Source organism: Prionailurus viverrinus, chromosome C2, assembly GCF_022837055.1.
Source record: "Prionailurus viverrinus isolate Anna chromosome C2, UM_Priviv_1.0, whole genome shotgun sequence".
In the NCBI taxonomy this organism is placed as follows: domain Eukaryota; kingdom Metazoa; phylum Chordata; class Mammalia; order Carnivora; family Felidae; genus Prionailurus; species Prionailurus viverrinus.
Window position 1 is genome coordinate 90,783,956 of NC_062569.1, and position 19,107 is coordinate 90,803,062.

Sequence of the window (19,107 nt, forward strand, 5' to 3'; positions counted from 1 at the left end):
TCAAGTTAGGAAGAACTGACATCTTAACAACGTATCTTCCCACTCATGAACATGGAATGTCACTATAAATGGAATGTCACTCCATTTATTCAGATAATTCAGAAGATTTATTCAGATCTTCTTTGATCTCTTTTATCACAGTTTTATAGTTTTTCTCACACAGATCTTATATATGTTTTGTCAGATTTATTCTTAAGCGCCTCATTTTGGGGGGTGCCAATATAAATGGTATTGTTTTTTAAATTTCAAATTTCAACTGTTCCTTGCTGGTATGTAGGAAAGTAATTGACTTTTATATATTAACTTTGGAACCAATAACTGTGCTATATCATTTATGAATTCTAGGAATTTGTCAGTTCTTCGGGATTGTCTACATAGATAATCAGAACATCTGTGAATAAAGACAGTTGTATTCCTTCTTTCCCAATCTGTATGCCTTCTGTTTTCTTGTCTTACTGCATTAACTAGGTTTCCCAGTACGATGTTGAATAGGAATGGTTAGAGAGGACATCCTTGTCTTGTTCCTGATCTTAGGGACAAAGCATCTAGTTTCTCATCAAGTATGGTGTTAGCTGTAGAGTTTCTGTAGATGTTCTTTATCAAGTTGAGGAAGTTCCCCTTCATACCTAGTTTGTGGTGAGTTCATGAATAGGTATTGGATTTTGTCACATGATTTTTCTGTATCCAAGACACAATCCTATGATTTTTCTTCTTTAGCCTGTTGATGTGACAGATTATATTAACTGTCGAATGCTGCACCAGCCTTGCATACCTGGAATAAATCCACTCAGCTGTGGTATGATTCTTTTTATATATCATCGGATTCAATTTGTTAATATCTTGTTGAGGAGTTTTCTGTGTTCATGAGTTACATTGGACTGTAATGTCTTTTTAAAGTGTAAACAGGCTGAGTAATCTCAGAGCTATCAGCCAGTTACACGTAATAATCCATTTAATCAGATTATTGTTCTTCTGAACCCTAAACAACTGCAATGAGGCAAAGACATTACTGGTCGGAGGGAAAACATGGAATACTTAGGCATCAAGGCAGGCATGAGTCAGCTGTAGCAGCTCAAAAGCATCAAAAGCTGTAGTTTATACTACTTTCCTTAGCTTTGAAGTTAGTAATCAGAAGAGGGAGGAAAGAATCAGGAAATTGAGGGATAAGATACCTAAGTGCCTGAAAGAAGCTATTTTTTAAAATGTTTACTTATTTTGAGAGAGTGAGAGAAAGAGGCAGAGAGAGGGAGAGACAGAATCCCAAGCAGGCTCCACGTTCATTCAGCACAGAGTCTGACACAGGGCTCGATCCCATGACTGTGACATCATGACCCGGGCCTAAATCAAGAGTCGAATGCGTGACTGAGCCACCCAGGCACCCCAGAAATTACTTTCTTTAATAGGTTTTGTGAGATACAACAACCTTGCCTGACTTTTAAAAGTAAGGAGGGTCTAAGGTCCAGGTTTCACACTTGTACACTGTCTTCTGAGTCAGGGATGGTACGGCTCTATAGCACAAAAACTTCTCTACCCAGATCTGCCCCCTCCCCTTACTAATTTGCTACTTTCAAACAACCTGAGAATTTTTTTTAACCACAGAAAACCATCTTCACAATTTTTGCCAACTGTAAATACTAATTATACCACTATTTACTTAATAAAATGCATAAAGTTGGCATTTTATTAAAATTAATTTATTTTAAAAAGAAAATCTTAGGGGTGCCTAGGTGGCTCAGTCAGTTGAGCATCCGACTTCAGCTCAGGTCACGATCTTACAATTTGAGGGTTTGAACCCCACGTTGGGCTTTGCACTAACGGGGCAGACTGCTTCGGATCCTCTGTCTCCCTATCTCTGCCCCTCCTCCCCCCAAAATAAACAAACATAAAAAAATTTTATATCTCTATCATTAACAGATACTATCTCTTACCAAATACAGTTATTATACATTAATATACATTAAATACATAACTCTTAAAATTAAAAACATTCATCCCTCTACCACCTAAAGTCATCTACTATGCAACCAGTGATAAATGTGCCCCATACTTTGAGAGATACTCATCAAATCCAACCTTCTCCTTCATTTATAAGTAATGAAACTGAAGACCAGAAACCAAAGTGAACTATTCAAGGTCATAGAGCTAATCAGGAGCTGAACTGGAACCAACACTCTCTTTGCTCCACAAATAAAAACTAACTCTTCACACACCCACACTACTGTTCTTTCCACTACAACAAGTTTAAAAAAAAAAAAGGTGGGGAGGGGAGAGAATGTCTTATTTATTAACTTTTTCAGTCAGTGGTCTCCAAATTGCCTTTGTTTCTTTTTGGCAGGCTGTCTAACTGGCTCAAAATTGAACTCCTGCTGGAATAAAGCTGACCTGGCTAGGGAACAGGGGCAGGAACACCAAGGGACACTGTGCCTGCAAGGGAAGAGGGGCTTTACCTGAGGGCTCATGATATTTGAAAGAAGAATTAAAAAGTCATGAGACACTCCTCCTCCCCACCGAAGGGACAGCTCAGCTGCCTGAAACTTGTGATGTGCTCTGCTACTGGCTTCAAAGAGCTGACGACACTCAGAGGGTACTCAGAATGGTACTCTCTGAGTGTTCCCCAAACAAAACAAGCAATTTTGAAAAAGAATATAAGGCATGTTAAGTGGTTTTTTTTACAAATGGTATTCTGAGCTTAATGCTGACCAAAAACAGAGAATTTATTTATATGTGCAAGTGTCAAGAAAAAATCTTCAGAGAAAGTGAGCAGAAACAAAGGTAAGGAAAGCTGTCCAGTCTGAAATGTGCTAAACTTTAAGAAAGGAAGTTTCAAAAACTTTATAAAAGAGAAAAAGTTAGTATATTCTGATAGCCAGAGTCTCTGAGAAAACTCCACTGGAAAACAGAATCGTTGGCAATATTTGAAAAAAAAAAAAAATAGTGGTTTCTGGTAGCCTCCAATTAAAAAGGAAAAAAAAAAGGAGATAACAAGGTAGAAATACATAAAAGTGGGACAAAAACCTGCCCATAAATGCCCTCTTTTTTTTTTCCATTCCTCTCTTTCCACTCAGATCCTTCTAGGTCCAGCTCACCCCTCCTCCACAGTCTTCTCCTATCCTGACTCGCAGTGACTGCTCCTCTTCCAAACTCTATGTACTTGGTAATTATTGATGGATGGCTTTGCCCCCTCCCAATTCAACTCTAGGCTCTGAGACTGCAGTGTTCATGTCACACATACCTTGGTGTCCCCAGAGTATCCACCTACAGTGCCTCCTGCAGAGTAAATTATAAATAAATACATGCTAATTGAGTCAAAGAGGCCAACTAGAAATCATTGTTCTTAGAGGAAGGGGAGACCAGGGCTGGCATAAAGAATACAGAATTTGAGCATGCAACGTAAATTGTACTAATACCCAAATCAATTCAAATCAACTGAGTAACAAGTAGAAGCAACAGGCACAGTCACCTGAAATTGCAAAATCAGCACAGTACCTGCAAAAGACTTTCTATGGCATGAAAACCTCGAATTAAATTCAGAGCTCCACATAAAAGACTGAGGATAAATGCCACAATTGCTGACAAAGTTGCTGGTTCTAGTCGCTGGTGAGCTGGAAAATAAAAGAAATGGTTAGAAATGAACACCACTATCTCATGTCAGCACCTAAACTTCTGTAAAATGAAATTCTTTGCTAAATATGTAAATTTAAGGGTCAAATACGGATTAATCTTCATAAAGTTATTTATTAATATGTTAGTAATTATTTTTTAATGCAAAATATCTTGGCAACATGACAGCTTCATTGCCCCGAACTCAAGTTCATTAAGTTCTTTTTCTCTAAATGTTAACAAAGACATCTAACTCGCACTTGGGGTATATGGTGCTAAGGAGGGCTCACATCTGGCAGTAAATCATGCAAAAAAAAACCACCTTACTGCCTAAATAGGTCTACCACTTGGAAGTAATTGCAAATATTTGCAAAGGTGACTTTCCTTGAGAAATCATTGCATAATTCCTATTTTACTGAAAATGCTTAGATAACATTTTTAAGGACAAACATAGCTTGCTTTTTTAAAGCCAAGCTCTCCATTATTTGGGTTCCAGGTCTAAAAATACCATGGGATATATGTGAAAGCTCCTATATAATCACCAATCTGAACTTCACAATAGAATAGAAGTTCATGATCTCTGAGGAGCATGTGAAGACCATGACAAATGTTAAAGCACTAGCTAAAAAAGAAAGTGACCAGTTTATCTCAACAAATGCATTCCCTTATCTGTCAGGGCTTCAGCAGGGTAAGACATTTAGTTATACCATAATTTCCCTTTATCCTCATGTTGGGCTTAACAAAATTAACAACAGAGTCTAAATGAAAATACAAAACTAAATACACAATCATCTAGACCTCAAAAAGGAGAGAGAGACAGAGAAAGGACAGCAGAACTACAGTTAGATCATTTTATTTAAATCAATGAAGTGTAAAAGAGCTGACAATGAAGTTAATGAGGTGGAACATTAATATCAGGAAAGGCTTAAATCTTTGCAACTTATATTCAGCCCTTATAGCAGAAAAGTTTCCCTAAACAGGTCATTGAAACATAAAACCCCAAATATCACAAAAAGTATTTATTCCTCAAGTTCAGCAGAAAATGCTAATATGGGATAACATTTTCTTAAGTTTCTTCTGTGCCCAAGCTGATTGCTTGGTCTCTTAATCAGTTTCCTTGAGATTTTAATATGAAAACAAAAAATTCAATGTCTTTGTAAAGTATTAAGACTAAGTTGTATATCAGTAGAGAAAAAAAGTCACAATTTAAAAATCTATGCAACTTGGGGTGCCTGGGTGACTCAGTCAGTTAAACGTCCGATTTCAGCTCAGGTCATGATCTTGTGGTCTATGGGTTTGAACTCCACATCGGGCTCTGTGCTGACAGCTCAGAGCCTGGAGCCTGCTTTGGATTCTATGTCTCCATCTCTCTCTGCCCCTCTGTCTGCCCCTTCCTTGCTCACTCATTCTCTCTCTCAAAAATAAACATTAAAAAAAATTTTTTTTTAAATCTATGCAACCAGTCTACCAATTAGTCATGTTTTGTACTCTCTGTTCATCCCTCCCCACCCCTTCTCAGTAGTAAGGAAAAACTGGCCTCTAATAAGAAATCCTTAATATGAGCCTTAAAAATAAAACCTGACAACTGAACAGATTACATAAATCACACTTCTAAAATATACAAGCTTAGAAATCCAGGGAAGATGGCGGTGCAGGAGGACGCTGGGCTCACCTCATCCTGCCGGTCACTTAGATTCCACCCACACCTGCCTAAATAACCCAGAAAATGGCCAGAAGACTAGCAGAACAGACTCTCCAGAGCCAAGCATAGACGAGAGGCCCACGGAAGAGGGTAGGAAGGGCAGAGAGGCAGTGTGTGCTACACGGACTAGCAGGAGGGAGCTGGTGCAGTGGAGGGGCAGCCAGCCCGCCTAGCAAGGCAAAGCCCCTGAGTCTGGCTTGCAAAAGCGGAGGGGTCGGCCTGCGTGAGTCCTGACAGCCAGTGGGACTTAACATCTGGAATGTTATAAGTCAATAGCTCTGCTCAGAGAGTGTGAGGGTGAGAGGACAGGGGGAGGGACAGGTGTTGAGCCCTGGAAGACAGAGCTCAGCTTGGTGGGGAACAAAGGCGCCGGCCAGCGCCATCTCCCTTTCCCATCCCCCAGCCGAGCCGAAACCCCAAAGGGAACCAGTTCACTGAACTTGCCTGCACCGCGCAAACACCCAACACTGTGCTTCTGTGGATCCATCCCTCCGACGGGTTGGCCTCCCTCCCAGTGCTGCAGGACTACTCCCTCAGGGGACCACCGATAGCAAAGCAAGCTATGCCTGCCCCTTCCGCCCCTGTGCACCTTGCGGATCCACCCCGGCTAATACACCAGATCCTGTCAAAGCAGCACCACAAGCCTGGCAGTGTGCAAGTAGCCCAGACAGGGGCCACACCACTCCACAGTGAGTCCTGCCCCTGGGAGAGGGGAAGATAAGGTACAAACCAGTCTGACTGTGGCCCCAGCAGTGGGCTGGAGACAGACATCAGGTCTGACTGTGGCCCCCGCCACCAACACAAGTTACTCCAGACAGCACAGGGGAAGTGCCCTGCAGTTCTGCGCCACTCCAGGGACTATACAAAATGACAAAATAGAAGAACTCTCCTCAAAAGAAACTCCAGGAAGTAGCAACAGCTAACGAATTGAACAAAAATGATTTAAGCATTATAATGGAACAAGAATTTAGAATAATCATCATAAAACTAATCACTGGGCTTGAAAAAAGTACAGAGGACAGCAGACAATCTATTGCAACAGAGATCAAGGAACTAAGAAATAGTCACGAGGAGCTAAAAAATGCTACAAATGAGGTGCAAAATAAAATGGAGGTGACCACCGCTCGGATTGAAGAGGCAGAGGAGAGAATAGGTGAATTAGAAGATAAAATTATGGAAAAAGAGGAAGCTGAGAAAAAGAGAGATAAAAAATATCCAGGAGTGTGAGGGGAGAATTAGAGAACTAAGTGATGCAATCAAACGCAACAATATCCGTATAATAGGAATTCCAGAAGAGGAAGCGAGAGAGAAAGGGGCTGAAGGTGTACTTGAACAAACCAGAGCTGAGAACTTCCCTGATCTGGGGAAGGAAAAAGGCATTGAAATCCAAGAGGCACAGAGAACTCCCTTCAGACATAACGTGAATCCATCTTCTGCACGACATATCATAGTGAAACTGGCAAAATATAAGGATAAAGAGAAATTCTGAAAGGGATAAACACACTCTAACATATAAAGGGAGACCAATAATATTAGTGACAGACCTATCTACTGAAACTTGGCAGGCCAGAAAGGAATGGCAGGGAATCTTCAATGTGATGAACAGAAAAAATATGCAGCCGAGAATCCTTTATCCAGCAAGTCTGTCATTCAGAATAGAAGGAGAGATAAAGGTCTTCCCAAACAAACAAAAACTGAAGGAATTCATCACCACTAAACCAGCCCTACAAAGAGATCCTAAGGGGGATTCTGTGAGTTAAATGTTGCAAGGACCACAAAGTACCAGAGACATCACTACAAGCATGAAATCTACAGACATCACAATGACTCTAAACCCATATCTTTCTATAATAACACTGAATGTAAATTGACTAAATGCTCCAATCAAAAGACATAGGGTAACAGAATGGATAAAAAAACAAGACCCATCTACTTGCTGTCTACAAGAGACTCATTTTAGACCTGAGGACACCTTCAGATTGAAAGTGAGGGGATGGAGATCTATCTATCAGGCTACTGGAAGTCAAAAGAAAGCTGGAGTAGCCATACTTGTATCAGACAAACTAGACTTCAAATTAAAGGCTGTAACAAGAGATGAAGAACAGCATCATATAATAATTATAGGGTCTATCCATTAGGAAGAGCTAACAATTATAAATGTCTATGCGCTGAATACGGGAGCCCCCAAATATATTAAACAATTAATCACAAACATAAGCAACCTTATTGATAAGAATGTGGTAATTGCAGGGGACTTTAATACTCCACTTACAACAATGGATAGATCATCTAGACACAGGATCAATAAAGAAACAAGGGCCCTGAATGATACATTGGATCAGATGGACTTGACAGATATATTTAGAACTCTGCATCCCAAAGCAACAGAATATACTTTCTTCTCGAGTACACATGGAACATTCTCCAACATAGATCACATACTGGGTCACAAAACACCCCTTCATAAGTATACAAGAATTGAGATCATACCATGCATACTTTCAGACCACAATGCTATGAACACCCTACTAAAGAATGAATGGGTCAACCAGGCAATTAGAGAAGAAATTTAAAAATATATGGAAACAAATGAAAATGAAAATACAACAATCCAAATGCTTTGGGATGCAGCGAAGGCAGTCCTGAGAGGAAAAGACATTGCAATCCAGCCCTATCTCAGGAAACAAGAAAAATCCCAAATACAAAATCTAACAGGACACTTAAAGGAAACAGAAGCAGGACAGCAAAGATACCCCAAACCCAGCAGAAGAAGAGAAATAATAAAGATCAGAGCAGAAATAAACAATATAGAATAAAAAAAAAAAACCACTGTAGAGCAGATAAATGAAACCAAGAGTTGGTTTTTTGAAAAAATAAACAAAATTGATAAGCCTCTAGCCATGCTTCTCAAAAAGAAAAGGGAGATGACCCAAATGGATAAAATCATGAATGAAAATGGAATTATTACAACCAATCCCTCAGAAATACAAGCAATTATCAGGGAATACTATGAAAAATTGTATGCCAACAAACTGGACAACCTGGAAGAAATGGACAAATTCCTAAGCACCTACACACTTCCAAAACTCAAACACGAAGAAATAGAAAGCTTGAACAGACCCATAACCAGCAAAGAAATTGAATCAGTTATCAAAAATCTCCCAACAAATAAGAGTCCAGGACCAGATGGCTTCTCAGGGGAATTCTACCAGACATTTAAAGCAGAGATAGGAGCGCCTGGGTGGCGCAGTCGGTTAAGCGTCTGACTTCAGCCAGGTCACGATCTCGCGGTCCGTGAGTCTGAGCCCCGCGCCAGGCTCTGGGCTGATGGCTCAGAGCCTGGAGCCTGTTTCCGATTCTGTGTCTCCCTCTCTCTCTGCCCCTCCCCCGTTCATGCTCTGTCTCTCTCTGTCCCAAAAATAAATAAACGTTGAAAAAAAAATTAAAAAAAAAATAAAGCAGAGATAATACCTATCCTTCTCAAGCTATTCCAAAAAACAAAAAGGGAAGAACAACTTCTAGACTCATTCTATGAAGCCAGCATTACTTTCATTCCTAAACCAGACAGAGACCCAGCAAAAAAAGAGAATCACAGGCCAATATCCCTGATGAATATGGATGCAAAAATTCTCAATAAGATATAGCAAATCAAATTCAACAGCATATAAAAAGAATTATTCACCATGATCAAGTGGGATTCATTCCTGGGCTGCAGGGCTGATTCAGCATTCACAAATCAATCAATGTAATACATCACATTAATAAAAAAGAAAAGATAAGAACCATATGATCCTGTCAATTGATGCAGAAAAAGCATTTGACAAAATTCAGCATCCTTTCTTAATAAAAACCCTCAAGAAAGTCGGGATAGAAGGAACATACTTAAACATGAAAAAAGCCATTTATGAAAAGCTCACAGCTAATATCATCTTCAATGGGGAAAAACTGAGAGCTTTCTCCCTGAGATCAGGAACATGACAGGGATGTCCTCTTTCACCACTGTTGTTTAACATAGTGTTGAAGTGCTAGCATCAGCAATTAGACAACAAAAGGAAATCAAAGACATCAAAATTGGCAATGATGAAGTCAAGCTTTCACTTTTTGCAGATGACATGATATTATACATGGAAAATCCGACAGACTCCACCAAAAGTCTCTTAGAACTGATACATGAATTCAGCAAAGTTGCAGGATACAAAATCAATGTACAGAAATCAATTGCATTCTTATACACTAATAATGAAACAACAGAAAGACAAATAAGAAACTGATCCCATTCACAATTGCACCAAGCATAAAATACCTAGGAATAAACCTAACCAAAGACATAAAAGATCTGTATGCTGAAAACTATAGAAAGCTTATGAAGGAAACTGAAGAAGATATGAAGAAATGGAAAAACATTGCATGCTCATGGATTGGAAGAATAAATATTGTCAAAATGTCAATACTACCCAAAGCTACCTACACATTCAATGCAATCCCAATCAAAATTGCACCAGCATTCTTCTCAAAACTAGAACAAGCAATCCTAAAATTCACATGGAACCACAAAAGGCCTCGAATAGCCAAAATAATTTTGAAGAAGAAGACCAAAGCAGGAGGCATTTAGCCTCTACTACAAAGCTGTCATCATCAAGACAGCATGGTATTGGCACAAAAACAGACACACAGACCACTGGAATAGAATAGAAACCCCAGAACTAGACCCACAAACGTATGGCCAACTAATCTTTGACAAAGCAGGAAAGAATATCCAGTGGAAAAAAGACAGTCTCTTTAACAAATGGTGCTGGGAGAACTGGACAGCAACATGCAGAAGAATGAAACTAGACCACTTTCTCACACCATTCACAAAAATAAACTCAAAATGGATAAAGGACCTGAATGTGAGACAGGAAACCATCAAAACCCTAGAGAAGAAAGCAGGAAAAGACCTCTCTGACCTCAGCCATAGCAATTTCTTACTGGACACATCCCCAAAGGCAAGGGAATTAAAGCAAAAATGACCTATTGGGACCTCATGAAGATAAAAAGCTTCTGCACAGCAAAGGAAACAATAAACAAAACTAAAAGGCAACCAACGGAATGGGAAAAGATATTTGCAAATGACATATCGGACAAAGGGCTAGTATCCAAAATCTATAAAGAGCTCACCAAACTCCACACCCGAAAAACAAAGAACCCAGTGAAGAAATGGGCAGAAAACATGAATAGACACTTCTCTAAAGAAGACATCCAGATGGCCAACAGGCACATGAAAAGATGCTCAACATTGCTCCTCATTAGGGAAATACAAATCAAAACCACACTCAGATATCACCTCACGCCAGTCAGAGTGGCTAAAGTGAACAAATCAGGAGACTATAGATGCTGGTGAAGATGTGGAGAAATGGGAACCCTCTTGCACTGTTGGTGGGAATGCAAACTGGTGTAGCCCCTCTGGAAAACAGTGTGGAGGTTCCTCAGAAAATTAAAAATAGACCTACCCTATGACCCAGCAATAGCACTGCTAGGAATTTACCCAAGGAGTAAGTGCTGATGCACAGAGGCACTTGTACCCCAATGTTTATACCAGCACTTTCAACAATGGCCATATTACGGAAAGAGCCTAAATGTCCATCAACTGATGAATGGATAAAGAAATTGTGATTTATATACACAATGGAATACTACATGGCAATGAGAAAGAATGAAATATGGCCTTTTGTAGGAACGTGGATAGAACTGGAGAGTGTTATGCTAAGGGCAATAAGTCATACGGAGAGAGACAGATACCATATGTTTTCACTCTTATGTGGATCCTGAGAAACTTAACAGAAGACCATGGGGGAGGGGAGGAAAAAAAAAGTTAGAGAGGGAGGAAGCAAAACATAAGAGACTCTTAAAAACGGAGAATAAACTAAGGGTTGATGGGGGGTGGGAGGGAGGGGTGGGTGGGTGATGGGTATTGAGGAGGGCATCTGTTGGGATGAGCACTGGGTATTGAATGGAAACCAATTTGACAATAAATTTCATATTTTAAAAAAATAAATAAAATATACAAGCTTACCTTACAAAAAAGACACAAATAATATGCTGTAGTATAATTTAAAAATCTCAGCTATTTATGGTTAGGTACAGAAGGGCCATTCTTGAATGGAAAAATATTAACATTTTAATATGCTGATCAGTATCTATTTAAGAAATAAATAATATGACTAGATAAATATTAAGTTTCTACTATTTGTCTCTTGGCCTTGGAACCTCTCTTTATAATTATAGCATACAATTTATTATTTACTATTAAAATTATTTACAAATGACCAGAAATATTTTTAAAAGCATGAAAACAAATGACAAGCCTCTTTTAAAAAGGACAAGGCATGTATTATGCTGAAGGATAGACTGGAGCTATGCCAAATCACTGTGGGAAAGAAATTCTCTAGTAGAGATTCACCCACTCCCACCCCTTCCCCACCAGGACCTGTGGGCATGGTTACCAAGAAAAAATTTCAACAATATACCACATGAGGGTGACAATCCTTAAGGACAATTTCTCATGTTAACAAACTGAATAAGATACTTAATCACATTTTAATGTATTTATTATGTGATATATGCTATTTTCTATTTCAGTAAAATAAATTTTAGATGTTATTATGCATAAATGCTTACTTCACACTTCAATTTGGCACTATGATAGGCACTACTAAGTACAGAGTGGATTTGGAACAATGAGAGGCAATGTAGAAAAAAAAAACATGTTGCTGAATCCAAAGCAGTGTCACCTGGTCAGTTTTTGTTCTGTTTTTGCTATTATTGTCTTCTGCTACAATGCCTTTTCTTTAATTAGTCTCCTGGAGCCCAATATGGCATTTTCAAGACAAAATTAAATTTTTCATGAAGCAATGATTAATGAAGAGTTTACAAAAGTTCCTAAAGAAGAGTAAATCTCTTGGAACCAAAACACTACTGCTTATAGAGAATTAATATATTTATTCAGCAATTATTCTTTGGCACGATTCTGTATAAGATGCTGTGCTTTAGAAAATACAAAAAATGGGGGCCCCGGGTGGCTCAGTCAGTTAAGCATCCAACTCTTCATTTGCCTCAGGTCATTATCTCATGGTTTGTGAGATCAAGCCCCATGTCCAGCTCTGCACTGACAGTGTGGGATTGGGATTCTCTGCTTGGGATTCTCTCTCTGCCCCTCCCCCGTTCTCTCTTTCTCTCTCTCAAAATAAATAAACTTAAAAAAAAAAAAGGAAATACAAAAAATGATTTACACAATCTGCCCTCAAGATACTTCAAGTCTTTTGAAGGGAAAAAGATAAGCCTATGAAAGTAAAGCATTCTAAAGTAACAGAGTTAAGGAATTCTGAAAAGGAAAGATAAGTAGGAGGAAGGTGGTGATATAGGGGTGGTAAGAAAACCAGGGAAGATCTTTAAAGATGATTAAAATTTAGACAGATACAAATGGGAAGAACGGTATTTCATGCAGACAAAAGAATGTTTAGCATAGAAGTGGAAATGAGACACAAATAATAAAAGCATAAATAACTACTACCTCTGCCAATCCTACTAACAGTGGCTGCCTTCAATATGCCAGGCACAAGTGTTTATATGCATATCTCATTTCATCCTTCTAAGAATCCACTGAAGTAGACACTATAATTATCCCTGTTCTTTTCAGACAGGAAACTAAGCTTTAGGGAGATTCAGTAATTTGCCCAAAGTAAGTAAATGAATTGGGATGTAAATCCAGGTAGCCTGACTATACAACGCATTCTCTTAACCACTTTGCCATTGGGCATTCCTAGCGGTTTTGTCTGGCTTAAAACGATGTTTATGAAGAGTAGGAAGAAATAAGGTCAGAAAGGGAGATTGAAGCAAATTTATAGACATTTGGAAATACGAGGCTAAAAATTATGAGCAAGTTAGACAATGGGGAAACACTGAAGAGTAAAAGACTGATATGATTAAAGCTATGCTTAAAGAATATTAATCTATTAATGGATTGTAGAGATTAAAAGCAGGAAGACTATTTTTTCAGTGCTTTCTCGCTAGGTACGCATCATCCCACTTATCCTTCAAAATGCAGTGTTTCATAAGGCAGGAATGACTAACTTGGTGTCTGAATTTTCTCATCGGTAAATGGAAGTTAAATAATTTGCTGTAAGTCAGACAGCTAGTAAGTGTCATCTTCACAATTAGCACTTGGGTCTATCTGTAAGACTGCAAACCCATGCTCTTTCTACAAATCTACCTTAGGAAGTTCATTAGAGAGTCATTGTAAAAGACTGACTGAAATAAGGGCCTAAATTAGGATAATGACAGCAGGAATGAAGAAGAAAGAGGTAAGTAATATTATATATTACAGGGGTTAAAATTAGTAGATATAGCAACTAATTAGATATGGGGGACAAAAGGGAAAAAAATTAAAGAAAATGTCAAGGTTTTAAGTGTGGATGATTGGAAAGATGAGGGTGCTACCAACAAACCCACCAGAAGAAACTCAGGTTTGATCAAGAATGGAGACACTGTGGGGTGCCTAGGTGTCTCAGTCAGTTATGCGTTCATCTTCGGCTCAGGTCATGATCTCATGGTCCGTGAGTTTGAGCCCCATGTCAGGCTCTGTGCTGACAGCTCAGAGCCTGGACCCTGCTTCGGATTCTGCGTCTCCTTCTGTCTCTCTGCCCCTCCCCTGCTCATGCTCTGTCTCTCTCTCTCAAAAATATATAAACATTAAAAAAAAAAAAGAAAAGAAAAAGCTTTAAAAAAAAAGAATGGAGACATTTTAAAGATCTCAAACTTGTAGTGATAATGAGGCATGTTTCACAAGCAAGGGAAGAATGGAACAGTAGTGGAGCTGGAGAAACAGATGAGGTCTGCCTCTGAAAGGAAGGGTTGGGGTGAGATTACTAAAGAAAGTAGGCCAAGGGCAAATCCTTGGTAAACACTACCTTTACCAAGAGGAAGAGGAGTCAGGCAAGACAGATGTAGAAGAACAAGAGGAGGAAAGAGCTTAATGAAGCCTAGGAAGGGGAGGACATCTGGAAGAAAGATATGGTAACAACACCTATGGACAGACCAAAGACAGTCTGAACTCAAAAAGATAAAAAGATTATTAGATTTATTGACTAAGGTTGTTGACCCTTTATAAAACTTTCAGAGGAGCGGTTGAAGACAAAATTCGGACTGCAAGAGGTTAAATAACTGTTGATGGTAAGAGATGGAAGCATTAAGTGAATGCTACTGCAGTTTAACAGGATGACAGGTTGACAGATATACTAGGACTGAGAAATAACTATTTTTCCTCCGTAATGGGGTGGAAAAGGGAGATTTTAATACATTTATAGGTGGAATGAAAAAATTCAGTGAAAAGGACACAGAAGAGTCAAGAGAAAGGAAAAATTATGAAAGAGAATACCAGAACAGTCATTATGAAGATTCAAGAAGATAGTACCATTCTAACCTTCAAACCTCATAATACCACAGTGCCTATTCTTTGAGCAAGGACAAAGTTCAGGAGGTATAGTCATTCAATGATGCCCCAAATATCTGGAAAAACAGGTTTGGGAACATTCAGGAGAAATTTCAGGTCGGTTCCATCTAAATGAGCATAACTTATTGCTAAATTATGACTGAATGAGACTAATTTTATGGTATTAAAAACACACTTCTCATCAGTGAGGCCCTTTCTTATCATCGTCTGTCAAAAGCCTGCATGTCCTTCAAGGCCCCAGGGCCTAAAAGTGGTACTTCCTATTTCCCTCTGTTGATCTCCCTTGGAACATGTATCACATTTTCTCTCCTATTTTACTTATTGGTGTATGCATGCAAGCTCCACCGCTAATATTTATTCAAAACAAATGAAAACCTGTCAACAAAAGATGATGTCTGTAATAGCTTTATAATCCCAAACTGGAAACAAGTGAATGTCCATCAGCAGGAGAATGAATAAACAGATTGTGGCACGTTCATACAATGACTACTACTCGGCAATAAAAAGGATCAAACTACAGAGACATACTGTATGACACTGTACTAAGAGAAGCTGAACACAGGAGTCATACTATATAATCTTGTTTATATAAAGTTCTAGAGCAAACAAAACTAAAAATAAATTGAGTGTAAAAAAATCCAAACAATGGTTGTCTGGGGGGGGGGGGGGCGGGGGCAGAGATTTGGAAGAGACAGGAAGGACCTTCATGGGGAGATGGAAATGTTCTATATTGTGATGGGGTATGTATTAGGTTTTTTTTATCATATTCTGTATTTCTGATGCTTTGATATCTTGGGGCCTTGCTGACCCTAAAGGATGGCCTAATCCCTAGAGATAGCAAACAACTTACCTGCAAGAGTGCTTTTCAAAACCAAACTCCCTAATGCACAGCCCACACTTTATCTCCTCTATGGGGCTCTCAGACTCAGGTCCACTATCCCCCTGCCAAATCATCCCCTTAGTATCAGACAACTAAGAACAGCCCTATGTCCCAGAGCCTGCTAGAAGTATTGAAGCTACCCAATCCTAAACTTGCCCCTCCAGGTCCTTCCTGGGGAAAACACAAAAGAGGCTCTTGCTCACATTTTCCTCCCACTCCTTTACCTCCTGACCAACACTAACACTTCCCCACGTGGTCCCTGGTGTAGTATGCACCCTTCTCTTGGGACTGGAGTATAACAAACTACCTTTTCAGTGGCAGATGTCTTCTGATCTGTTGACCTTTCATACCTGAATAATAAAATCTCTACTTTAAAACAGAGTGTGGTTTACACAAATATATCTGTGTATCTAAAACACATGACAAAGATTTGTGCATTTTAGTATGTGCTAATTTCCCTTAAAGAATCACAGAAATATATTATCAAGTAGATGAGTGCAGAGTGGATAGAGATACAGATGAAACAAGAATGGCAAAATGCTGATACAGTTATAGCTGGGTGATGAGTACCTAAGAGTTCATTATACCATTCTGTTTACTTTGTATATGTTTAAATTTTTTCCATAATAAAATGTTTCAAAAAGAAAACAAAAAAGGTAAAAGTATGACATGGTATTTAACTTAACATATTGACCCTCTGATCCAGTATATGTAGACTTCAGAAAATAATAATAGAGAAAAAAATTCACGCTAGACTGTTGGAAGAGGAGTCAAAAGGTCAGAAAGAGAAAAAAGTCAAGAAATCAAAATGTAACAGAGAAAAAGACCTGAAAAGTAATGTCTGTCAAAAAACTATTAACCAGACTCCAAAATAAAGTAAATAATTTTATTTAGGAAAACAAAAAAGCTAAAATAGGAAAACATACTTAAACTCAGAGACTACAGAAAATATTATGCAGGCTTGGTCTGGATTAAAAGAAAACTTTATGTTAATATTAAAATAAATTCTAATTGTGTATTACTTTAATAAAAAAACTTCTCTTTCTTAGAACAATATCAAATCCCAAATTCCCCCCGTTTTTCAAGTGTCTGCTGTCTGGTGATCCAGGATACCATTACAGTCTTCAGGTTAAAGTGGGGACTTACAGAAGTCAAGTAATACATGGGCTTTTTCATAATCTGTCTGTTGGTAGGTCAACTTGGATGGACCCTATCCTAAATTAAAAGTTGATCTTCTAATATAAAGAAATGGAAAAACATTCCGTGCTCATGGATTGGAAGAATAAATACTGTCAAAATGTCAATACTACCCAAAGCTATCTACACATTCAATGCAATCCCAATCAAAATTGCACCAGCATTCTTCTCAAAACTAGAACAAGCAATCCTAAAATTCATATGGAACCACAAAAGGCCTCGAATAGCCAAAATAATTTTGAAGAAGACCACCAAAGCAGGAGGTATCACAATCCCAGACTTTAGCCTCTACTACAAAGCTGTCATCATCAAGACAGCATGGTATTGGCACAAAAACAGACACACAGACCACTGGAATAGAATAGAAACCCCAGAACTAGACCCACAAACGTATGGCCAACTAATCTTTGACAAAGCAGGAAAGAATATCCAGTGGAAAAATGACAGTCTCTTTAACAAATGGTGCTGGGAGAACTGGACAGCAACATGCAGAAGAATGAAACTAGACCACTTTCTCACACCATTCACAAAAATAAACTCAAAATGGATAAAGGACCTGAATGTGAGACAGGAAACCATCAAAACCCTAGAGAAGAAAGCAGGAAAAGACCTCTCTGACCTCAGCCGTAGCAATTTCTTACTGGACACATCCCCAAAGGCAAGGGAATTAAAAGCAAAATTGAACTACTGGGACCTTATGAAGATAAAAAGCTTCTGCACAGCAAAGGAAACAACCAACAAAACTAAAAGGCAACCAACGGAATGGGAAAAGATATTTGCAAATGACATATCGGACAAAGGGCTAGTATCCAAAATCTATAAAGAGCTCACCAAACTCCACACCCGAAAAACAAAGAACCCAGTGAAGAAATGGGCAGAAAACATGAATAGACACTTCTCTAAAGAAGACATCCAGATGGCCAACAGGCACATGAAAAGATGCTCAACGTCGCTCCTCATTAGGGAAATACAAATCAAAACCACACTCAGATATCACCTCACGCCAGTCAGAGTGGCTAAAGTGAACAAATCAGGAGACTATAGATGCTGGAGAGGATGTGGAGCAACGGGAACCCTCTTGCACTGTTGGTGGGAATGCAAATTGATGCAGCCACTCTGGAAAACAGTGTGGAGGTTCCTCAGAAAATTAAAAATAGACCTACCCTATGACCCAGCAATAGCACTGCTAGGAATTTACCCAAGGGATACAGGAGTACTGATGCATAGCGGCACTTGTACCCCAATGTTTATAGCAGCACTCTCAACAATAGCCAAATTATGGAAAGAGCCTAAATGTCCATCAACTGATGAATGGATAAAGTAATTGTGATTTATATACACAATGGAGTACTACGTGGCAATGAGAAAGAATGAAATATGGCCTTTTGTAGCAACATGGATGGAACTGGAGAGTGTGATGCTAAGTGAAATAAGCCATACAAAGAAAGACAGATACCATACGATTTCACGCTTATGTGGATCCTGAGAAACTTAACAGAAGACCATGGGGGAGGGGAAGAAAAAAAAAAAAAGAAGTTAGAGTGGGAGAGAGCCAAAGCATAAGAGACTCTTAAAAACTGAGAACAAACTGAAGGTTGATGGGGGGTGGGAGGGAGGGGAGGGTGGGTGATGGGTATTGAGGAGGGCACCTTTTGGGATGAGCACTGGGTGTTGTATGGAAACTAATTTGACAATAAACTTCATATATTGAAAAAAAAAATTGATCTTCTAGATCCTGAGTGTGTACATTAATGTACAGATATTCTGGCAGTAACATTGACTGCTAGACCTATGGAATTAAACCTTTAGAGAAGGAAAGGCCAAGATAAGTCTTGGAGCTTCCCCTACCCAAACCTGATCAAAATATTATTCCTTAAAGTAACTGTAGAAATCCGTGTCATCATCCAAGGCTTCTTAATATATGCACAGATGGTGATTCCTACTACACACCTATTTACTCCAGTTGAAGGTTCCAAAATGGAAGTGTCTTAGAGGATGACAACATATTACTGTGGGTTCCAACTGCATGCTTTTCCAGACACAGTCTCCATATGGATCAATTAATTTCATAACATGTAGGTACTAATTTGCTAACACTTTTCTCTCTATCCTAATTAAAAGAAAATCAGAATCATTTTTGCTTTTACTTGATAGAGATAGCAGTATATTCACTATATTGCCACTAGGTTATATCAACTCTGAGCCAGAGATTAGTCTATAGCAGGAGTTGGCAAACTATGA

At 38.8% G+C, this 19,107-nt stretch overlaps 1 protein-coding gene across 4 annotated transcripts in view; it reads right to left on the reverse strand.

The window, feature by feature from the left end:
• SEC22A (SEC22 homolog A, vesicle trafficking protein) overlaps nt 1–19,107 on the reverse strand; it is a 76,497-nt gene that overhangs the window by 23,613 nt on the left and 33,777 nt on the right. For all 4 annotated transcript variants that reach the window (XM_047874110.1, XM_047874112.1, XM_047874111.1 and 1 more), the window contains one exon: nt 3,487–3,602. In XM_047874110.1, coding sequence (XP_047730066.1) covers nt 3,487–3,602 — 116 coding nt within the window. The remainder of the gene's footprint in view (nt 1–3,486; nt 3,603–19,107) is intronic.